The following is a 25,095-nucleotide window of genomic DNA, read 5'->3' on the forward strand; positions in this document are numbered from 1 at the left end:
CTGTGGGAGCAGTGTGACTCCGCCTCTAAATATGTTGATCAGCTCTGTGTAATCTGCAGTGCTGTTGCAGTCTGGAGTCTCTCTGATGAAGGAACACAGTGATGAAATATTTATAGTTGTTAGTTGGCAGGAATATATATAATCAGGGAAGTTTCCAACATAAGAAATGATGTAAAATGTTGTTTGAAAAGCCCACACATCACACTCTGACATCCTCTAGAACTGCTGAAGTGTATGTTGCACTAAATAGTTGTGCTTAAGTCATCAAAAGAGACATTTTCTGCATGTTGAATCATGAAATATATGTGTTTTCAAGCTTATAAGGTTTCATAAGAAGAGTTGATGTACTTTTTTAGCACAGGTGCCTGAAGCTCTTATTTTTCGCTCTTATTCCATGTGAAAGTTATACAATGGTTAAAAATAATGAAGTGTTGTGTATAAAGTTATCTTTGATGAATTATTCATTGTTTTCAAGTGTTTATAGGACAGCTGGTGCATTTTTAAAATCTTGGAACCTTTGTCTTCCAGTTATATATGCACACTGTAAATAAACAAAGTAGAACTGTTTTTCCCTTTGTCATCATGATCATCAACATTATGGGAAGTAAGGTCAGGTCTTCAGGCTCCTTCCCTCTTCTTTGACGGAACATTATAATTTGAAATGCGGATCACTCTTTCACACCAGGCTAGGGAACAGAGGAAATCCACTGCACTATTTTTCTGTGTTTTTCCTGAATACTTCTCCTGCACTTAACACATTTAGGTGTTCAAATCCCCAAACACAGCAGCATATGAAGTGATGTAGCCAACCAGATACTCCAGATACTTGCAGCTTTCAGAAGGACATTTACAAGAATGACCTGTCCGAGGAGGAAAGAGCATAAAAGTATTAATGTTTTCTGACTCAGTGAACTAATGGAGTGAAATGGTCCAAGAAGGAAATGTCAGTGGACAAATCCAAATGTGAGGGAATAGCATGAACTTTTCAAGGTTTTTAGGCAAACACCACTCAGGCCATTTAAAGGGTGCGAACGGCTGGGGGATACAGGTAGATTTTGGAGTTAAACTTGTTGTACCACAGCACTAACCAGAGGCCTGACATAGTGTTGCGGTCTGCAAGTCAGCACATAGTTTATTTTATAGAACTGACAGTTCCCTGGGAGAATTCAGCGGAAGCATATGAAAGGAAAAAGCTTAGATATGCAGATTTAACTGCTGTAGCTCAACAGCGAGGATGAAAAGTTAGAGCTCATTTAATAGAAGCATGATAAAGAGGATTTTTAGCAAGATCAGCAGTCTCATTACTTAAGCTGCATTCACACTGCAGACAAAAGTGACCTGATTCTGATTCTTTGTGACTAAGATATGAAAAGCACAAAACACAGTAGAAATGGGTCTTTACCACATCAGATTAGGGCCACTTTCATATATGAATGAAAATAATCACATCAATAATTAACTTGTGTACTGGCCTCTATATTCCAATAAATATATGTATTTTGTAAACAACATATTGGACGATAAAGGGTATTTCTTTACATGAGTCTTTAACTTCAAAATTTGGAGATGTGGGTAAAAGTTATTGTTATGCACAGCATTGTCAATACCTTTATCGTGGCAAAAAGGTTAAAAAAAAGTTCTCAAAATGATTTTCATGCTTTTCACACTTGCACTAAATTTATAAATGGTGAATTGGAAGATTAACTCTACCATGTTTGACTATTTTATTTCTTCTGAGAATATAATCTCCCATTCAAACCATTTTCAAACATACTGGGGGATGTATTTGATGGCACCCTTCCTTGGCTGAAAATTTGTATCTATAATTCATCTTGCTCTACTTCTTTATGGGTTTTTTAAGTTATCTCACCAAGTACTCCAACAAAAAATTTGTTGAAAACCTGGAAAATAACTAATGGTAACAGTTGTATTTGCTGAGGAGGAGGACAATATGCATTTATTTGTTTTGTAAATAAAAAAGAAAATTTGGCAAATAAATAAATAGACCATGCTGAAATTTGCTTAGGCAGATCCCAAGATGTTAACCTCATAGTAGATTGTCATAGGTCCACGTCCAAAGGTGTGACCATGGTGAGGTTTTTGTTCACCATGCAACAGGAAGTAGATTTTTTTTTTCTAAATCTTATGACTCTTGTAGAGCAATGAAACTTGGCAGAAAAATTCTAAGTGTCATGTTGAATTGCATGATATTCATTATTTAGGCAAATGTGGCTTATTCACTCAGCGGCGCCCCCTACAGCATTTCAAAAATTCTGCCCCCTGCTGCTGGTTCAACCAAGGATTTTCAGCATTTGAACATGGAGTGCACTGCTACAGGAGTTTTAGGTGCTACAGCATCGTGTGGTATTAAAAGGAACTTTTCTCTCTGCAGCAGAGGTGTGCTGATGAGGGGATGTGTGAAGGAGAGCAGTTTCTTGATATGGATGAAGATGGTACCACATGGCTGTAAAAGACACATCAGAATTGTTATTTATCTTTAACTTAAGATAAAGATTTTATGACTACATTGATCGTGATTAATTACTCCTTTTTACCAGAATCAAGGATATTAAGGTTCAAGGTTCACGGTAGCTTTATTGTCAATTCTGCAATATGTGTGACACATACAGAGGATTGAAATTACAATTCTCAAGGGCCCACGGTGCTACAGTAAACATTTAGTATAAAAAAATATAGAAAATATAAATATTAAATGGAATGTAAAAAAATATCAAAAGACAAAAGAAGAAACATTTGTGCAAAACAAAAGAGAGACATTTGTGCAGAAAGTACATCAGTGTAGCACAAGTCAAAAATCAACAATACAACAATACAACAATAATACCAAGGCACAAAACAGAATAGTTAATGTTAAAACAGATATCAGAGCTTGCAGCTAGCCTTTAATTCTGGGTTAAAAATGAAAGCAAACATGAACTGCAGATAACCTACAATCTATTAAAATACTTTAAATGACATTATAGCTTACCCTAAAGGGGACATATTATGCAAAAATTACTTTTTCAGGTTTTTCTAACAAAAATATGTGCTCCTGGCCTGTCCACAATCCCTTCAAGTATCAGAACCCCTTAAATCAAAAAGTAAGGCAAACTGTGTTTGGTACATTATTTCTTTGTTGTAACAATGCTTCTTGGTTAATAAATCTTATACCGTTGGAAAGCCTGTTTATTACCCTTTCAAATGGTGCCACATTTGTAAGGATCATGCATTTGTGGGATGAGCAGCAGAGATGAGTATGTGGGTTGCGCCCATGAAAAATGGGCCAAATCTTCTCTGCCAATGCTAAACAGCTTATTTTGCTGTTGCTATTGACTCTTGTTTTGAGCTTCTGGTACCCCCAGGTGCCGCCAATCAGGTGCCTACAAAGAGTAGGAAAAGCCGAAACTTCAAAAACATAATATATTCAACCCTTACATAAAGTCAGGAAAGCCCTCCGGTAAAAATATGTTTTTAAAAGTGACTTATAGGAAAGCACAAAGTCAGCCGACCTGATTTCCTCAGGTAGGTTGTTCCAGAGCATTGGCGCCCAGACTGGAAATGCTTTGTCCCCCTTAGTTTTCAGCCGCTTCTGGCACAAATAAAAGACCTTTGCCAGAGGATCTCAATGTGTGTGCAGGTGTCCTATGCAGGCCTCTACCTCAATGTCCGGTCCAATCAGCACTGAGTGAATGAGGAAAAGTTGAGCTGCAGGCATAAGCTGTCCATACACTTCACGATTTTTAGAGCTTAACCAGATATAAAAGGGTGGCAGACTGCAGACATAAGGACAGGTCAAACTGACTTTTTTGCATTATAATCGTCCAGACAATTTGGCCAGACTGTGAGACCACACATCTTCTATTTGTTATAATCATTTTACAATGGAGATAAAATCTGTATGATTAAAGGTGACTTGGAATGAAAATGTCCTGTGTTCTTAGACCTCTCCTACCCATCTGACAGAGTTCGCAAGTGTAAACAGGCAATCCAGGGAGATTTTAGGGGCAGCTTGTCACAGATAAGATACAGAAGATGGTGAAAAAGCACATCTATTAGGTTTGTAGGTAGATTATGTAAGTTTGTGTTCTAGTCTGTCGTTCAAAGTGAATTTCTCCCTGTCCTCCTCATCAGGGCATGTTTACAGGAACTGTACAGATGGAGGCTGGTCTGAAATGTATCCTAACTACGAGGAAGCCTGTGCTTTCAGTGATGACAGTGAGCCTGAAACTGAGGTAAATATGTTGCAATCAGACCAATCAGTGATATTTAATCACATTAATTCTTCTTCCTCTTACTCTTCCTCCATCACCGCTTCCTTTAGTTCTGATTTTTTTTCTGTGGTTAACTTAATATTTTCTAGACTGGAGCCACACTGGCTGAATACGGTCAATCCGCTTAATCATGGTCCATGTATTTTTCTTCAAGTTGTTTTTGCTTGTCTTCTTTAGTTCATGATTTTTCTTTGCTTTTACTAACTACAAGAAAGGGCAACTATAGGTTGTTTGCCACCTATTTGAGTTGTTTAACTTATTTTCACATGTGGAAAGCCCAAATATACCTTGCAGTTTATGGTGAACAAGCCCCCTAGCTCTGGGTTGGTGTTTCTATGTTTAATGAGGGTAAAGCTTGCACAGATGACAGTGAATTAAAGTTGGACTTGCCAGGTTTGGATGAGTTCATGTTTATGGCCATACTTTGTGAAATTATTCTGTGAAAGATGAGTTAAGCATGTTTTACTCACACTCTGTTTCTCTTCCCAGACGAGTTACCTCTCCACGTTCAGACAGGTGTACACTGTGGGCTACGCCACCTCGCTCATCTCGCTAATCACAGCGATAGTTGTGTTCACAGCCTTCAGGTAAGACTAAAAAAGCACATATTATCCCAGATACACTCATAAGCACATGATGAATAGATAGCAACTAGAAGCCGACATTTATGTCCCTGGTTTCCAACTTGGTGCTACGCCAAAGATCTCAGGTCTGCTCTGAGGTTGTTACACATGAAAAAACACAATTAAAACAGGTTATATTATGGTCTCAAAGTAAGACGAGATGTGTTTAGGCCTGTTATGTTGGAAATATATCAATTACAACAAGAAAATTGAATGTTAGATTTGAGAGCAAGTAAATTTGACCTATTGTCACAGGTGTATAAAGTCAAGCACCTTGCCATCTAGTCTCCATTTGCAAACATTTGTGATAGAAAATGGGTCATTCTGAAGAGCTCAGTGACCTCAAGTGTGGTGCTGTGATGGATGTCACCTTTGCAATGAGACAATTTGTGAAATTTCATCCCTGCTGGATATTCCACAGTCACCTGTAAGTGATATTATTAGAAAGTAGCAGTGTTTAGGAACAACAGCAACTCAGTCACTGAGCAGAAGACCATGTAAAATCACACAGCTGGGTCAATGACTGTTGAGGCGCACACTCTAATGATTCCATAGCTGAAAAGATCTGAACTTCCACTGTCTTTATGTGAGCTCAAAAACTGTGCGGTGAGAGCTGCATGGAATGAGTTTCTAAGGCTGAGCAGCTGCATGCAAGTTTCACATCACCAATTCCATTGCCAAGCATCAAGTGTAGTGATGTCAATCACACCGACACTGGACTGTAGAGCAGTGGAAACATGTTCTGTTCAGTGAAAAATTACACTTCTCTGTTTGGCAGGCAGATGGGGAAATCTGAGTTACCTGCCCAGGGATATTAGTATGGGGCTGTTTTGGAGGGTTTGGGCTAGGCTCCTTATCTCCAGTGGAGGGCGATCTTAATGCCTCAGCATACCAAGATATTTTGGACAATACTATGCTTCCAACTTTGTGGTAACAGTTTGGGGAAGGCCCTTTTCTATTCAAACATGACTGTGCCCCAGTGCACAAAGCAAGGACTATAAAGACATAGTTTGATGAATTAAGTGTGGAAGAACTTGACCAGCCCACACAGAGCCCTGACCTCAACCCAATCACTCACCTTTGGGATGAACTGGAATGGAGACTGCGAGCCAGACATTCTCGTCCAACATCAGGGCCTGACCTCATAAATGCTCTACAGAATAGATGGGCACAAATTCCCCCAAAACCACTCCAAATTCTTTTGGAAAGCTTCCAAGAGGAGTGGAGGCTGTTAAAGCTGCAAAAGGGGCCCAACACCATATCAAAGTGCATGTATTTGAGTACAATGCCTCTAGCACCAAGGCTATTGTGGCTCTTATTTAATAAGCTATGGGAGGTGGTACTCTCTTGCTTTGTAAAAAACGTAATCTGAAACTGAGTTTTACCTAAGTAATCCACTTTAGAAGTTGATTTTTTAAATGTATGCTAATGTGTAATGATGAATAGATTAATGGACACATGCCCAGCTCTTGTTACGAAAGTAAAGCATCAGTAAAGCTTAAGTCTGAGGATGCACAAACTCTGCAGTTTATTACTTCTTATTATTGCCTTATGAAACTTAAATTAACACAAGAGGCATGTGAGTGTGGTTCAAGCAGCAGCTAACCAGATGCGCCTGATGGATTTGTTTCACACATCCATCTGGTAAACCTCTCATACACAGCGTTTGGGGAAGGGCAGAGGCTTTAAAAAAAAACTCAGAGGGTGATTGGATGAACATTCTGTCTGTCACATCTTTACGGACCAAACAGAGCAACAAAACACATGATAGCCGCCACCGAGAAGTAAACTCCATAGAGAACTGCATGTCGCGAACCATGGTGACTGTAGACAAGTCAGTACTTGACTTCTGTTGTTTTTGAAAAAAAAAAAACCCAACTCACTGCTGTTCTTTGTTCTTCTTTTAACAAAGAAATGTTGTCAAGTTCTGAAAAAACTGGTGCTTTCGCAGCATCCACGCTAATGTCTTCCGCCATAATTCCACCGGCCTCTTGTTGCTGCTTGCTTACAAAATGACTCCGCCGCACCCGAAAGGTCTGCCCCTCCTCGCTGAATGGTCCTGTCACTTTCTAACTGGGCCCAAACTGTTCAGATGGGACCTTTACAAGATGGATTCACCAGTGAAAAACACAGAAACGGGCATATCCATCTGCTTTGCAAGGTTAAGCAGCAGCTGCTTCCTTTGAAAATAGACTGAGGCTGCTGCCCTCTTTATTTTCAGAACTATAAATCTGCCAACAGTGGATACAAATATAGCTAAAATGCCAAAGAATGGCATTTGTACAAAGTGTTGTCCTACTCGCTAACTTAGAGTGTCTACACACGTAGAAAGATGGATGAAGCAGCCAAGTCTCATCCTTTTTCCCCTCTGCTTTTGCTTCTTTTAGAAAGTTCCGCTGCACAAGAAACTACATCCACGTCAACCTGTTCTCCTCCTTCGTCTTGAGAGCCAGCGCTGTTTTCATCAAAGACACTGTGCTGTTTGCTGATGAGAATCTGGACCACTGCTCTGTGTCCACGGTGAGCACACGCTCATTAGCTAAAGATGTTCCCATCATAGAGCAGATCCTTACATCTGTGTGATTGAGTTAGAGACGGAAAGAGGCAATGAGGGGAAAACACATGTTGGATGGATGAATGGCAAAATCTATGAACTAGTTGACATGACTTATGATTTTATGAAGACTACAGTGGGTTTTTAATGGTGTGGATTTAATATAAACAAAAGGAAACTATGACAGGAACTTGTGTTTGAGTTTATCATGAAACTGCAGCACCTGTATCAGTAGTGACTAGGTTTTGTTGTGTCCTCTCTAGGCAGCCTGCAAGTCTGCTGTGGCTTTCTTCCAGTTCAGCATTCTGGCCAATTACTTCTGGCTGCTGGTGGAGGGCATGTATCTGCAGACGCTGCTGGCACTGACCTTCGTCTCTCAGAGGAAATACTTCTGGTGGTACATCCTGATTGGTTGGGGTGAGTAGAATAAATAAAATAGATGTGTGGATAGGTAGCCTGGGAAAATATTGGTTGGTTATTGGTTAGATTTTTTTTAATGCCTTTTGCCTTTATTGGGGAGGACAGGACAGTGGACAGGAAAATGTGAAAAGACATTTATAGAAAGTAATGTCAATTAAATAAAAGTATGTAATGTAAAATAAGTGAAAGCATAAATATTCAACTCCTTCAAGACAGTATTAAGTAGCTACATTTTTGGCTGCAATCACTGCACTGAGTCTGTGCAGATAGGTCTCACTCAGGATTGCATATCTGGACACTACAATTTTACTCCATTCTTCTTTACAAAACTGCTCAAGCTCTGTCAGGTTGCACAGCCCTTTTCAAGTCCAGCCAGAAATTCTCTATTGGATTGAGGTCTGGGCTTTGACTTGGCTACTCCAGAACATTCACCATGTTGTCTTTAAACCATTTCTGTGTAGCTTTCTTTGTTTGCTTTGGGTCATTGTCTTGCTGGAAAATAAATCTTCTCCCAAGCTGTAGTTCTCTTGCAAAGATTTTCCTTCAAGATTTCCCTGTATTTTGCTGCATTCATTTTACCCTCTACCTTTACAATTCTTACTGTGCATTCAGACCAAATGCGAAAAAAATATTCACCTGTCCTCAAATTGAGTGGGGCGAATTTTCGCCCTCACACCTGGAAGTGACAGAGGGGGGAGAGTGACTTGTCTCCTAGATACTCGCAGCGTTTGTTTCTCCCATTTATGCTGCGATCAAACATGATGGAAATCGGCACTGTATCTCCGTCTTTTAACTATATATGTGAAGGAGTCCCACCATGGGTGCCTTCACATCTCATTTTAACACTTGGATCAGAGCCAGGATTTCTCTGACAGACACAAACCATCCACGTATGGCCCTGTACAGCTGCGGGACACCTGTCCATCTGTTAACGGTGAGTTTAAGTTTCAATGACCTTCAAAGTGACACACACAACATCTCACACCTCACAGTGGCATTAAAATACAACAAAAATGAGTCGTAATGATGCCAAAATTACTGTACATCTGTTGGCATAAAAATATAAAAATTACAATATTTTTTATGTCCGTGGGAAGATTATTCAAAGTGCTTTATCCTATTTTCTAACGAATTTTGGATAAATCAGTCGTATATTTATATTGTAGGTGCACTAAAAACACCAAATATACTGTAGCCCATAAACTACCAATAACTTCTTGTTAACTAATCACTATCAGTTAAATTATGTTTCCTCTGCTGCAGGTACCTGACCAATCATACAGAGGGATCTTCACTTCCTGCCACAACTTATAAAGGATGTCATCTGGTTGAGGGAGAGCTTCACATCCTACCTCTGCAGAGAGAGCTGTCCCATGGCATCCAAAGTGTTCAAACTCCCAATACTATAGATACAAGTTCATTTAATATTACTTTTATACAGCTATATAAATGCAGTCTTTATAAACAGAAACTCATTCTAGTTTAAATAAATCCATAGCATCCCTTTTGAAAAAAACCCCACATTGAGCATCCTGTCTTTAACTGTCAGCATAATAAAGATAAATGATGCAATATGGTACTGTTATGTTTTGTTTGTGAGTCAAATGCATGTTTTAAGGAGCATTTAAACCTTAATCTGGTGTAGCTAATAAAGTCATGTAGTGTTGTCTGCACATTTAAATATTTTACAGATTAGTTCATCTACAACATTACATTTTGTGATTATGACATAAAATACATTTTGAAGCAGACACTAAGCAAAACATGTCCATCAACCCCAGATTTGTGGCCAATCAAAAATAAAGTGAGTCATTTCTACCAAAATTAAGGTTCCTTTATTTTGAAGACAATATAATAAACAAAGACATTTTCATACTCTTAAATAATGACAGTGGAATGTTGAGGTGTCTGTATGAGAGAAAGAGAGATACAAAATGATAAGAAAAATTAAAGTTCATTTCTAGCAAAGATTGTTGCTCCAATCACCTTATTCAAGTATTTCCAGATTCAGGAACACAGAGGTGGATTGTTACAATACTTTGAGTATTTGAATTGCAATGGGCATCTTCTGCAGGGGCATCAACCTTTGCAGGGAAGGGACCAGGCTCCTTAGTAAAAGCTTATCTTCTGAGGAGGTTGGAGTAAAGAGGTACAGCTGATAGGCAAGACTGAAGCTTGTAGACGTATCATCTGTCTTTGGCTCTCCCCCGGTTGTTTTCTTTGTTCCCCTTTGCCCTGTATGAAAAACATCATAGCTGTGTGAAACCACATTAAGTTAACAGGGAAGTTCTGACTACGAAGTTACTGTTCTTTACCAAGTTTGTATGTAAATGATTGCTCTAACATCAGAGTAGAGTGATACATACACTATAATGAACATGTAGGCTCTCATTCAGTGGCAAAATTATAAGCAGAATGCAATGGCTTGGACATTTACAATTAACATAAATGTTTTTTAGTGGTCAATATTGATTACAAAATACTGAACATAATACGAATTCTTACTGATGAATCACAGTCCTAACCCTGATTACACCCATTCTTGATTTTTCGAAATTCGCTTTTGGTCTAACGCACCTTTACAGGACTGGCCGCTGAGAAGCATCCCCACAGAATGATGCTGCCACCTAGTGCTTCACAGTGGGGATGGTGTGTTTGTGGTGATGTGTCTGCCAAACAGCGTCTTGTCTGATTGCCAAAAAGAACTTTTTTCCACTTGACCATGCAGTCTCCCAAATAACTTTTGGTGAACTCTAGTTAAGATCAAATACGAGTTTTCTTCAACAGTGTCTTTCTCTTTGCCACTCTCCCATAAAGCTTTGACTGGTGAAGAACCTGAGCTACAGGTGCTATATGCAGAGTCTCTCCTATCTCAGCTGCTGAAGCATGTAACTCCTTCAGAGTAGTCATAGGTGGTCTCTCTCACTAGTCTCCTTCTTACATGGTCACTCAGTTTGTGAAAATGGCCTGATCTAGGCTGATTTACACATGTGCCACATTCCTTCAATTTCTTGATAATGAATGGATTTATCTGAAATCTATGGGATGTAAAGTGCCTTGGACTTTTTTTTTTCTTTTTGTGTCCAAAAAGTACCTTTTGTATCTTTTCTCTGAGTTGCTTGGAGTGTTATTTTGTCTTTATGGTGTGGTGGTAGCCAGGATTACTCATTAACCAGTGACTGGACCTTCCACACACAGGTGTTTTTATACTACAGTCACTTGAGACACATTCACTGCATGCAGGTAATGTTTATTTCACTAATCATGAGACTGCTAGAACCAAATGACTGGATTGCTGTTGTATTTGGTCAGTCACTTTAGAGGGGGTGAATATTTATGCAGTCACTTGTTTTTATTTAACTGACGTTACTTTGTAGAATCTGTTTTCACTTTGACATTAAGAGTTTTTTTTGTTAAATTATTTGGTCAGAAAAGCCAAATTATATTGATCATGACTGATCTATCAAATCCCTAAAAGGGTAAAACATCCAAGGGTGTTCATAGTGTTTATAGGCATTGTAAATGTTAGTCATTCGAAGTAATTCACTCAAACATTCTCCTTTTGGCCATCTGTTGCAGCTGTGCCTTCATGTTTGAGGCGATGGGGAAAAATTTAACACTCCCTATAGAAAATGCATATCACACTAATTTTATGCTTGTATAGCTCCACATTGAAAACAAGCACATCTCTGACATTTACACCACAGACCTGACCAAGCATGGAGGTGCTCTTTATCTAAACTTTGAAAGCATTTATGTGTATTTTGGAGATTTAAGATCAGAGATGAAGGTTATCAATCCTCATGATCATCCCTTTTTAAAGATATATCTTTGGGCCTTTTCATGCCTTTATTGGATAGAGGACAGTGGATAGACTCGGAAACAGGGAAGAGAGTGGGGAGAGACATGCGGGAAATGGTGCCACAGGCCAGAATTGAACCCGGGCCACCCACGTACATGGTGTGCGCCTTAACCACTCGACTACCGGCGCGCCCAAGATCACCCCTTTTTTATATGGACAAAAGTATTCAGCTGTCTGACCATCACACCAACAGGAAATGTCATGACACCGTATTCAAGTACATATACTTTAATATGGAGTTGGCCCCCCTTTTGCAGCTTTAACAACCACCTCTCTTCTTGGAAGACTTACCAAGATTCCAAGATTTTGGAGTGTCTCTATAGGAATTTGTGCCCATTCAGTCTATAGCGATTTTTTTAGGTCAGGCACTGGTTTTGGACAAGAAGGCCTGGCTCGCAATCTCTGTTCCAACGTATCCCAAAGGTCCCCAATAGGGTTGAGGTCAGGGCTCTGTGTGGGCCAGTCATGTTTCCACACTTAATTTATCAGACCATGTCTTTAAAGTCCTTGCTTTGTGCTCTGGGGTACAGTCATGTTTGAATAGAAAAGGGCCTTCCCAAAACTGTTGCCACAAAGTTGGAAGCATAGCATTGTCCAAAATATCTTGGTAGGCTGAAGCGTTAAGGCCTTGTTTGCACAACAATGTTCTGCTTTGTTTTCCGTTTTGTTTTGTTTTTCCAAATAATTCCACATTTAGATGGCAATGTGTTGAAAACAAACTCTGTCTACACGAGAACACAGGAACACAAAAATTCTGAAGTAAAGTGATTTAGTGCACTATAAAACTGTCTCTACAACAAGGACAGTAACTTCTACACACTCACTGTTTTTGATAACGTGTAACACTTTTATCTTACATGGGTACACAAGAGATCCTCTTTTTCATTCCCATTGTAGCACGGCGGCAAAATTTCACGGCACATATTACCACAAAAATGCTTTGCTAGACCAGTCTTGTTATAAGGAAGACTGTTTAATTTTCGACGGACACATTTTTTCTCCTACAGCCTTTAATTTCTTGTGGATTTTCCCAGAAATGCAGCGCTTCCTGCTTAAGCACAGCAGGAAAAAGATAGCCTTTTCAGAAGGATATTTCTTTTTCCCCTTTTTCAATTTTATCTACTTCTTTAAAGAGATTAACTATCTTTTTCAACCTTACCACAGAAGCAGATAGATCCTGTCTCCTCCATCAGCTGATGTGCAGCCGATGGAAGAGGAGATAGCAGAATCTATAGGCTGAAGTTTCCGTATTAAAACTTAAAAAAAAAGATAAAGGCTAATTCATTTCCAAGAAGCAGATATATTTGAAAAAAGGGAAAATAAAAATATCATTCTGAAAAGGCTCCAGCTACGCTCATGATAGGCACTGCGCTACATGAGAAAATCCACAAGAAATTTAAGGCTATAGGAGCTGAATTTTTCCATGGAAAATTAATTATTCCCAGCGGAATATCTACATTGTAACAAGACTGATCTTGCAAAGCAATGAAGAACTGATTGGAAGTTTTTTAAATTGGAAGGTCAAGGTCAAAACAACCCTGACCTTTCTTCTCAACCCACTATTATACTTTTATTGGCAATATCTCACAGAGGCATATACAGAAACAGGCAGGTGGTAGTTCTTGTTAACATTGGAATATTTTTCTTTGTAGCAAAATTTAAGTGAAAACAAATAAGGTTCATAGCTTATAAGGATACCTGACATGGGTCTGAATACCCCATGTTTGTGTTGGTGTATTTCTCTGTGTGTCTGTGGTGTTTGCTCAGCTTCATGCTATCAGCTTCTTTCCCGTTTGCACTATCTTGCTCTCTCACCTGCCTCCTGCTTTTAAGCGGAGTCTGTTTATTCTTCAAACATGGAGGTGCAAGCAGGAAACAGAGTATTTTGATAAGCAGAATAAACACAATGCCAAATGACTTTTTATTTAAACATGCAGCGAACTTGAGCCTTAAGTGTTGTTTCGATTAAAGTTGTCAGACAGACACATGCTGCATTAATAATGAATTTCTAATCTTATCTTGTAGGACTCCCATCGACAGTTCTTATTCTTTGGGTGTTGACCAGATTCTTCTACGATGACAGCGGGTAAACAGCTTATATTTTCTCATAATCAAACAGTGTTAAACCTTTGAGGTTTTGTAGTTGTTCCTGTGCTTGTCCGTTAATTCAACTGTAACAAAATATTCTTGCTTTACTTGCAGTTGCTGGGATGACACAGAAAATGTTGCTATTTGGTGGATCATTAAAGGACCCATTACAGCCTCACTGCTGGTGAGTGGTGATCAGGGAAACTGTTGACCACGGACAAACATGTGACCTTTATAATGTCACAGGATAGTGTCTGGGTTATCAATAGGCTGCTATGCATGTTATTTGGTGATTATGTTGAAGGTGAGTCATAAAGGTAACATGGACCAAAAACGTCAGTGCCTACATAGCTACCCTTTTGAATACCTCTTTGTTAGGTCTGTCATTAAACTGTAGAAAATCTGTTCATCAGACTTGGATTCAATGAGAACTACACTCTTTTGTTTCCAACATCTCATTTAGTTAAGTCACCACTAAACAGGGTCACATTTGAAACCTTACCACCTGCGCTTTCCTGCTTTGGCATTTCCTCATTCTGTGCCTCTGTTGCAAATGAGAAGCTATGATGGTCTTTTCTATTTAACGCTTCATAAAACTTTTGCAGTTATCAAATACTGACATGATTTTGAGTAAATTGCAGACTTCAGTTATCCCATGCAAATGCACCACATCAAACACTGACATCATGGAGTAATTCATAAATCACCAGATGTCCACAGGTAAAACAAATCATGTGCAAATAGTGCTTATGAAACCGACTAAAACTAACAGAGATGCCTCTGAAAGACATACAAAAAAAACTAGAAAGGCACTTGGAGAGCGCAGACCTCTGTGTTAGCCCTATCTCCCAGTAGTAAAGAATCCTTTAAAAAATTCCTGGATCCAGATGGTGATCCAGATCACTCCCAAAATTTAATCAGTTCTTCCTTATGCCATTCGTGACATTTCCTGAAAATTTGATCAAAATCCGTCCATAACTTTTTGAGTTATATTGCTAACAAACTATCAAACAAACTAACTAACAAACACTGCCGATCACATAACCTCCTTGGCGGAGGTAATAACAAGATCCTCATCAATATATGGAAACAGGATAATTTATTGCTTTTTTTTTTTGTTTTGAGGCTTTTTGGCCAGAGATAGGACAATGGATAGAGCAAAAACAGGGATGAGAGAGTGGAGACTGATGTGGGGAAACAGCCACAGGCTGGACTTGAACCCAGCCTGCCAGTGTATAGGGGGCACAACTTTACCTTACCTTAGCAGGAGGCATGCTGACTTACCCTACCATCTTTTAATGCTCTAACACAGTATCCTAACTGCACTCGGAGTAACACATCACATTTTATTTTCTGGCATCAAGATGCATAACACACTTACTGTCCACATTGCATCTCTTAGAAACTTAATTCTTTGTCCTATAATTTTCAGTGTTCCCCTCTAAAAATTGTCCATATTTACAGCTTAGCAAATAGTTTTGCCTCTGTGCTGGTGCAAGTCAGCGTGCAGATAGGCGTGGTAAACGCAAGCAGCAAAACACACTCGCACTCTGAAACAGGCTTTACTGTACAACGAATCAAAAAGGGATCAAACAATGCCAACTTAGCATCAAAGGTGACTTAACTGACTGAATGGCAATGACAACATTCCTTAATGCTCATAAATCCTCCGTCATGTGAAAGTCAGATATCATCTCACGACAGTGTCATGCTAGTGTTATGCATACCCCTTCAACTGAAGTTTTACTGGAAATGTTCCTGTCAGACACACCTGATGTCTTTTCACCTATTGCTGTCCTTGTTCATCACCCATCTCAATGCGAGATACAGAGAGTTGAATAGGATTGGAAAAAGTGGGACAAACATTGAACTGCATTGTGCTTCATCATATTTCATCGAGCTGCATTGCTCAAATGTTGTCAGGATATTGCAATAGAAGTTGGATTTAATCAAACTGATTTGTCACTGATGCTTGCTTGTTTCACGCGTAGTTAGTATATGGTGTAACAGCAAACATCAATGGACATTTGATTATGAAAACAAGGCAGATTTTTTTTGCCTGAAAATATACAGGACAATAATCAGAAAAGAGATAAGAAATACAGCTTTGTTTACAGGAATTTGAGGTCTATACAAACACGAGGTTCTTCAGAGGAGCCTTAACTTTAGTGACTTCGATAATCAGAAATGTACAGATCCACTTTTTCCATTCCTGCAAATGAAATGTTTTCATAAGTATCTTTGGTAACAATACAGTAATCATTATCTATATCTGAAATAACAAAGGACAGATCTTCAGCCAATACCCAACTAGGTTGAATAATCATGGATGAATATTCATGGATTCAAAACAATTGCCTTAAGGAGCCTAAGGCTCAACACTAAGGCTGGCCACACACTAGATGATTTTCATATTTAAACAGTTTTAAAAATGTGGGAGATTTAAGGACAGTTTCAGATGATTTTTCATCTTATAATCCTTTAAATACTCACACTAGATGACTCAGTCAGACTGAGACCAAACAAGTCAAGGTCTCAGAGGCTATGACATGATTTGGAGCAGTAAAATAGTTGTGTTGAAACCACACATTTGAAGATTATTCACACAAATAAGAATGATGTTTTTATCATTGGTTTTTGCACTCCAATTCGTGTTACCGTTGAAAAAGCACCATTTACACAAAGACTGCAGTCTCACTACCAGGTAAAGAAGCAACTCTTGGGAAGGCTGCTTTAGATTCGAGAAAGCTAAAAACTTTTTTTCTGACGGTTCAGGGGTGGTGGCTTAAAAAACGTTGGTCTTGAGCCCTCATAATCTTTTGTGTTTGTCTTTCAAGTTTTAGGGTTTTTTAACCATTTCATGTGTTTGTTCCCACCAGATCAACATTGTCATCTTCATCAATGTGATCCGGATTCTGGTTCAAAAGCTCAAATCTTCAGCCATGGCGGGAAACAATGACACAGGACATTTCATGTGAGTCACCAGTTAGATCTAGGAGTCATAAAGAAGTTAAAAAAACTTTCTGTTTAAAAAATTACCTAACTGTCAGTGGTCTTTTAAAGTTAAAAGAGCTCTCAAAAAACCCGAGCAGTGAAAAGTCATGAATTAAAGAAACACTAAGGTGAGAATATTCGTGGATAATGCAGGAAGCTGTGAGTTTATCAGCAGAGCAACAAGTGAGGAGTATCAGGCTGTAAAAGCTTCCTTTCATTTCTGACAATGAGATTAGATTTTGTTCCTCAGCAGGAAGCCGTACAGCTGATGAATGAGCCGCTGATTGTGAAGGTGGAAGGAAGCGGCTAGCGCCAATCAGCTAATGCAGTCAAGGCTTGAGAGCTTTGCATGAAACTGAAGTCCTTCAATATGTGGCACTGATTTGACTCCACCTTCAGATCTCAGATTTTATTGAAGCATCACTGAGAGATACAAAGTGGTACTGTTGAAGAGTTAGATGATATTTTAATATGCTTTGTCTGCTTTTATTCCAAACACTGATGAATCACACAGATAAAAAAAAAATGAAGATTATAAAATCATGTGTAATGGTAGCCAGGAATACACATTAACTAGTGACTGGACCTTCCAGACACAGGTGTCTTTATACTACAATCACCTGAGACACATTCATTGCACTCAGGTGATCTCCGTTTCACTAATTGTGACACTACTAGCACCAACTGGCAGGACCTCTGTTGAACTAGGTCAGTCACTTTATTGGGGGTGAATATTTGTGCAGTCACTTATTTTACATTACAAATTTTTATTTAATTGACATTATTTTGTAGAAATCTGTTTTCACTTTGACATTTAAGGTTTTTTTTTCGTCAAAAAAGCCAAATTATATTGACCATGACTGATTAATAAAATCGAATAAAGGTTAAAACATTAAAGGGGTTGACCATTTTTTGTTAAACTATATACAGTATATGTTGATGTTAACATTACTTTAAACGGCTGTATAGCTAGGGCACAGATGGCCTAGCGGTTAGGTCCCGCCCTCCTAAGGCCAGCTCAGATTACACAAATTCAGCCAGATTTAAGCCTGACTGCGACGTCGCAGCTCGTCATCAAAACTCGGGCCCAATTTTGAAAGTCGGGAACGACAAACCATCTTGTAGTGTGACATAATTAACGACGCATCCAAGACTCTTACGATTCCTCACGACCACGATTCAACAAGACTAGCATGTCAGAATTTTTCATACATCCTCATCCACTTTGACACCCTGACCTGACATTAATGATGTGAATCCTGACGTCTAACAACAAGAGAAAATTTGCTCATTATCTTTGCATAATCATTTACAAGATTTACCACTTTTATCCCCTTTTATTTCCTAAAACTAATGTGTACATTTTATTTTATTTTATTTGCGTTATCACATGCATACCTAAAGTCCTATCTGAAGGAGAGAGTGTCCATATTGTCCTCCTTTTGATACATCCATACGTATTATCCATAATCCAATCCATAATTTTTTCTTTTTTCCTTTTTTTTTTGAGCAAAAAGACTGCTACAGTCACATAGAGCACTTCTGTTGTAGAGTGATTGACACTCAGACACTTAGAGACAGTGGCGACGTCAGCATACACTGAGCGGTCCCGACCGCTCTTGTAGTGTGGCCAGGCTGTCGGCCAAGACGGGACAAGATTTTGTTTGCACAGTCTGACATGGTGTCATCGTGAACGACCAAAAGAATCGTGTAGTCTGAGCCAGCCTTTATTCAGAAGATAGTTTTCCAAGCAGACGACTCAAGTTTGAGTCTGACCTGTGGCTTTTTCCCACATGCCAACTATCCACTGCCCTGTTCTCTCCAAATAGAGCTCAAACTCCAAAAATCTTTCTTTGAAAAAGAGGAAGAAAAGAAGCACAGCCATATAGCTACAGAGGAGCATACACTGCTGTAACTAAAATAGAAAATCATGCACAGAATAATAATAAGGCAACAGAAAGTCATCTTAAGAAGAATGCTCTAAAGTCTCCTTTTCTTCCTGCAGTAACATCTGGAGACTGAGCTCTTATTTAAACTATGATGCTGTTGTTCAAAGGATAGGTTAAACTCCTGCACGATTAATTAAAATGTCAGTGACGGTTTCTCTAATGAGTTTACTTTAAAGAGGAAATGGAAAATTAATTGGTGAAATCCCATGACAAAGTGTTCCTTCCTTATGGTTTTAAGGACAAAAAAGTGTGTGTCCATGAATTTTAGACACATAACTAAGGGCATTCTTGCATTAGGAAATCAGGTCTTTGCTCAAGTACCTTTGACCCTTGAGTCCACTTTGCTTGACTTGTGAGTGCGCGCTATGTTGTGCCAAGCATACATCACAATCTCAATTCCAGTTCATCCCATAGGTGCATCTACTTGTGAGACACAAGTAGAAGAGGAGGGCTTTGGCTCAGAATACCTGCTCATCTTGGATCCCTTAATCCTAAAGTAAAACAGAAAAGTATTTCTACTAGCACTTAACTAAGTTAAAAAGACATCAGTGTAAAATCACATCTGAGGAGCCATTTAAAAATGGATCAAAAGCTATTCTATTATTAATAAATGTAAAGTGAATCAACCAAACTGAATGGCAGCTATGTTTGATGAATTTAGACTGGGGCGTTATTATTTTTTGGATGAAAGGATTGGCAAAACTGCTGTGTGAGGAATAAAAATGTCAGTGATAGATGGGAGGATCTTTAATGAGTTTACTTTAGAGAGGGAACAGAATGAATTGATGAAATCCCGCGATGAAGCGTGTCTTCCTTACAGTTTTAAGACAAAAGGCTGTGTGCATGAATCCACTCTGAGAATAAATCCTTTCCTTTGTTTGACATGCCATTTGGTGCAGATTCCAGCTCAGCTGAATTAATATAAAATGAGAGCAGCACATAAAAATAGCACCTGGATACCAAAAATAGAAGTCTCCTCATCACGAGCAGTATGACAGGATTGTTCCAGCAGTTCAATAGCTGTTGATCTTTCAAAGGCTTCATCTCTCCTTCTCCCTAAATCCAATCTGATACAGACGGATCTGGGATGTTAACACAAAAGCACCAATCCAAGACGTGACAAAGACAAACGCGATCCTATTATAGGCTTGAAAATAATCTCTGTTGTTTTAGCTGCTAAGGCAGTGATGTTATTTCTGATGGAAGTGAGTATTTTTGTTATTGAGAGTATTCAGAAGACTGGTTGCGTCTTATTACACATTACAATATGGCTGCTAGTATCAGAGGACACGAAGTCTTCATTTATCTGTTTAAGATTATTATTTGTGAAATGGGTCAGTGGTTTTTAAAGGGACATATTTTACCCTTTTAAGACAAGTCTATATTGTTCTCAGAGGTCCCCAAAACATGCCTTTGAAGTTTGTTGCTGAAAAAACCCTCCAGTATAGGATTTTTGTATGTCTAAAAACCCCCCCTCTGTTCCAGCCCTGCTCAGAACGAGCTGTTTCTGTGACTGTGGCTTTAAATGTTAAGAAGCTGTCTGACCCCGCCCCTGTCAGGAAATGGATGTGGCTCTCCTGATCCTCAGCTGTGTCCGAAACCACTCACTCATTCCCTACTCCCTATCCACTCTGTAGTGAGCAGCATATAGTGGGCTATATAGTGGACTCAACTGCAAAACACAAAAATAATTTTGGACACTACTCCGGCCACGAGCAATGACATCATCACCGTCTCACAATTCAAATGTTTAGCAACAACGGCTCGTAGATTTCAATGACAACGGCTGAGGATCAAAATTAACAGTAGAATTTCACTGAAAATTGACTGATGTATTTTCCCCCCAAAAATAAAAATAATAAGAGATAAAAAAAAAAAAAGCTTGTGTCTTTAGTGGCAAAATAGTGTACATTTTTGTGTGTAATGTAACTTATTTTTGCATAAAGATGATGGTCTTATGTCTTGTAATCCTCAGAGTTACTCCATTTTAAATCCTTAACAGTTTCTTACAGATTTGGTTAAAACCAATGAACAAAAAAGTATTAAATAAAGTTTTTATATGTGTTCCTGTGCTCCTCTCAGTCGTCTGTCATGTTAAAGAGCAGCAACCGCTATGCATGGTGGTAAATATTGCTGGGCTAGTAACCATCGGTTGTTCACTACTTTTCAAAATGCATTGTGGGATAGAATGAGTGCACTATATAATGAATAACAATGCTCACTCAGAATTTAGACACCACTACAAAATGGCGTATTCACTATATAGTGCACTATATAGTGAATACAGAGTTATTTCGGATACAGGGCTCCTCCCCGCTGTCAGCTGAGAGGAGGATCAGGAAAGGAGGGTGGAACTTTCTTCCAAGTGGGAAGGGCCAACCGAACCTGAGGGCAGTGCTTACTCCCCACATGACATCATGAGGGTAAAATCTAAGAACGGCTTGTTTCAGCACACATTTTCTGAAAGGTGGAGAAAGGGGGGGGGGGGGGGGGGTTTTTTCTGGTACTTGAGGGGATTATGGACAGGCCAGGGGCACATATTTTGTTAGAAAAGCCTAAAAAAGTGATTTTTGCATAATATATATATACGCTAGGGGGTCATGAAGTCTTTGAGAAGAGAGTAATAATAACAATAATGGTAATAATAACAATAATAAAAATACATGCATTTTTCGATGTTTTTTTAAAAATTACTTTATAAGTTGAATACTTTTGTACATATAGTGTATTTATAACAGCGTGTATCAGAGTTGGAGTTGTCTTTCTATACAATGGCTATCAGCAAAATTATAAAATGATGTAGATGAAAATAAATAAATAACATGGACACTTTATTTAGACTCTGAGATCTGATTCAGACTAAGCTCTGAGGACAGTGCGTCATATTTCTGACATTTCAGTCTGATCCACTGATTGGCCTGATGACGATGTTGTTTCAAAGGTCAGTTTAAGATATCTGCTACGTATAGTTTAACTCTGATTAAACACTGCAGAACGAGTGGGTTTGCATTCTGGCATTTTAAACATAGGCAATTATTAGACTGACACTGATAACGCTAAAAAAAGAAACTCTAAAGGCCATATTTACTGCTTTTGCTGATTTTAATGCCTCTTTGTCTGCAATAGCCAGGGCCAGGTGCATTATGCTTTTGGGTTGTATAGGCCTTTCTTGTGAACCTGCTATCTCAAGAACCTTTTGAGGGATTTAAACTTTTATCAAATGTCAACTCTGACTCAAAGATGGCCTGATTACATTTTTAAAAACAGCTGTTAACAGGTGAAGGTCAATAGCTGTAATGTTTATCCATCGCTTGTGAACGTTATATTTTAAGAGTGATTTAAGAAGAATGATTCCATTTTGTTCTTCTGCACAAATATCCACTCTGATTCATTGGTGACTTTGATAGATTTTGGGGGTTGAAGTTAAAGGTTGGACAATAACACCCTCATCCTTCTGATCCACCACTGTCAATGCACTTTCCCCTCATGGAAGTAAACAACAGCCAGGCATTAATTGTAGTTGCCATTTAAGTAATACATCTTATTTTTATTAAATGCCTGGTTTAAAAACAGTTCATTTATATATAGATGCAGTTTAACTCTCAGAAAGACTATTTCTCAGACTGGGGTTTGATCATATTTGACCCACACATGGTCGGGCATCTTCATCTTTTTCAAACACAGCCACCACTCGTTTTAGGGTGCTGTAAAGAGCACAGATATAACCTGATATTTCTCAAGGGAAAGGATCCAAACAGGTCTTGGAACTGGCAGAAACCTGTTTTCACGTTGTCACAGGTTCTAAAGTTAGAAGCCTCTGAGGCTGTCTTGTTCAAATTATTTCAATGTTGTATTTTTAATGTGATGTGGACTTAAACCTTGTTTTTCTTCTTTCTTTCCTGTTGTTTGTTGTCTTAGGAGGCTGGCTAAATCCACCCTGTTCCTCATCCCTCTGTTTGGGATGCACTACACTGTGTTTGCCTTCTTGCCTGAGAACACCGGAGTGGCAGCGAGACTCTACATCGAGCTGGGGCTAGGATCCTTTCAGGTAGAAATTCAACAAAATGAGAACAAAACACAGTGTCAAGTCCACAATGACTAACTTCATGGAGGCAAATCTCACTAAAATGTAGTGCTGAAAATATAAGACACTATGCCTCTCCTACAGTAATGAGAAATGACTTATTGCTATTTTAGTTTTTATTATTTTTTTCATTATTTTCCATTATATTTGACAGCTGCCTTTGGCTACTAAAAGAATTCCCACTATATGGACAAAAGTATTTGGCCACACCTGTTTTGTGTCACCTTGTTGCCACGGGTGAATGAAATGAAACACCTAGACATGGAGTTTGCATTTGCAAATAGTCCTGAAGGGCTCAGTGACTTCAAGTGTGGTACTGTGATAAGTGTCACCTTTGAAATAAGGCAGTTTGTGAAACTGATTCCCTGATGGATATTCCACAGTCAACTCTAAGTGATATTATTAGAAAGTGGAAGCGTTTAGGAACAACAGCAGCTCAGCCATGAATCGGAAGGCCTTGTAAAATCACAGAGTGGGGTCAATGACTGCTGAGGCACATGTTGCATAAAATTCGCTAATGCTCTGCTGAATTCATAGAAGAAGACTTCTGTCCTTCCACTGGCGTTAATGTAATCACAAAAATGGTGCACCAGGGGCTTCCTGAAATGGGTTTCCATGGCCGAGCAGCTGCAAGCAAGCCTCAAATCCAATGCCAAGCATTGGATGGAGTGGTGTAAAGCACACCGACAGCGGACTATAGAGCAGGGCAATCTTAATGCTTCAACATACCAAGATATTTTCGACAATGCTATGCTTCCAACTTTGTGGCAACAATTTGGGGGAGGTCCTTTTGTATTCAAACATGACTGTGCCCCAGTCCACAAAGCAAGGACTGTAAAGATATGGTTTGATGAGTTTTGTGTGGAAGAACTTGACTGGCCCAGCCAGAGGCCTGACCTCAACCCAACTGAGCACCTATGGGATGAACTGGAATTGAGATTGTGAGCCAGGCTCTCTTGTCAGACATCAGTGCCTGAACACAAAAATGCCCTACAGAATGAATGGACGCAAATTCACACAGAAACACTCCAAAATCCATTGGAAGCCTTTCAAGAGGAGTGGAGGCTGTTAAAGCTGCATAAGGGGGCCAACTCCATATTAAGTACATGTATTTGAATACAATGCCATTACAATCCCTGTTGGTGTGATAGTTAGGTGACCGTATACTTTTGTCCATATAGTATATCAGTGGGTAGCATAATATTCCTAAACACTCTCTAGCAGCTGTTTTTTTCAAGTAAGATGGAGGAAAAATTCTCCTCACTTTTGGTCTGAACAAACTTTTAAAGAAAATAAGTGTGTGGTTTTACTGTATTGACTGAATGGGCTTAGAAGGTCATGACAGCTCATTTGAGAGGCAGATTTAAGTATAGAATTGTTCCCCCTAAACAAAACTAACAAATATCTGTTATATGTAAGATAAAGTGAAATTTCAGTAAATTCTAAGTTTGAATTAGATAAAAAGGTTCATCAATGGTCAGTTAAATAATGTAATATTGCAGCTTTTCCCATCATCCTTACATTTACCATACGGTAAGGATTGATTTGGTTATTAGTATTAATTGTGCATGTTTGGATAGTTAAGATTTAAAGTCAGTTCCATGTCTCTCTGTGTTGCAGGGTTTTGTGGTGGCTCTGCTGTACTGCTTCATGAATGGAGAGGTAGGTCCGTAGAGGAGGTAGTTTTGTGAATCTAAAGCCCTGAAAACTTACTGCAGGTTTTAGCATTGGTCAAAAGATTTTCAACTCTGTCTTTACAGTTTTTGGATTAATCATAACCATCACAGAGAAACCTACCAAGCTCTTTCTGCATGCAAAGATATGCTCAGTTTTACAAAAGATTTTTCTCACACATATATGCAACATTGTGAAAAATAAAATAAAATTATTAGCCAACTGATTGCAACAGAAGTAAAGTCATAAAAGTCATAAAAGTCTAATTTCAAGTCAGAATAAATCAGATGTGCATGTCCTTTTCATACAAAAGCATTTTTCAGTTCAGTTTACTTCACACGCATTAATCAGTATGAAAGCATTTGTTTACAGATCAGTTTCAATGATTTCCAAACAAGTAAGCCCTCTCATCAAATCACAGTTCTTTGGCAAACATAGTTCTACTTCATACTGTACAAACATCAGTTTGACAGAAAGATGCATATTCTCATATCTTTATGCCAAGTTTCATCTCGAATTTGCGCATCTAAGTCATGCTCCCATTTTTTTAAAGTTGAATTAAAGTTGCTGAATTAT

The 25,095-nt window shown here is 38.8% G+C and overlaps 1 protein-coding gene across 1 annotated transcript in view; it reads left to right on the forward strand.

Moving 5' to 3' along the window:
• The window catches only part of LOC121520624 (vasoactive intestinal polypeptide receptor 1-like), a 60,882-nt gene that overhangs the window by 34,098 nt on the left and 1,689 nt on the right, over positions 1–25,095 (forward strand). Inside the window, exons 4-12 of the mRNA XM_041804171.1 lie at positions 4,132–4,232; positions 4,761–4,858; positions 7,282–7,414; positions 7,712–7,865; positions 13,756–13,816; positions 13,933–14,002; positions 16,698–16,792; positions 22,680–22,809; positions 24,466–24,507. Of these exons, the coding sequence (XP_041660105.1) occupies positions 4,132–4,232; positions 4,761–4,858; positions 7,282–7,414; positions 7,712–7,865; positions 13,756–13,816; positions 13,933–14,002; positions 16,698–16,792; positions 22,680–22,809; positions 24,466–24,507 (884 nt within the window). The remainder of the gene's footprint in view (positions 1–4,131; positions 4,233–4,760; positions 4,859–7,281; positions 7,415–7,711; positions 7,866–13,755; positions 13,817–13,932; positions 14,003–16,697; positions 16,793–22,679; positions 22,810–24,465; positions 24,508–25,095) is intronic.

The sequence above is a fragment of the Cheilinus undulatus genome, linkage group 13 (genome assembly GCF_018320785.1).
Source record: "Cheilinus undulatus linkage group 13, ASM1832078v1, whole genome shotgun sequence".
NCBI classification, from domain to species: domain Eukaryota; kingdom Metazoa; phylum Chordata; class Actinopteri; order Labriformes; family Labridae; genus Cheilinus; species Cheilinus undulatus.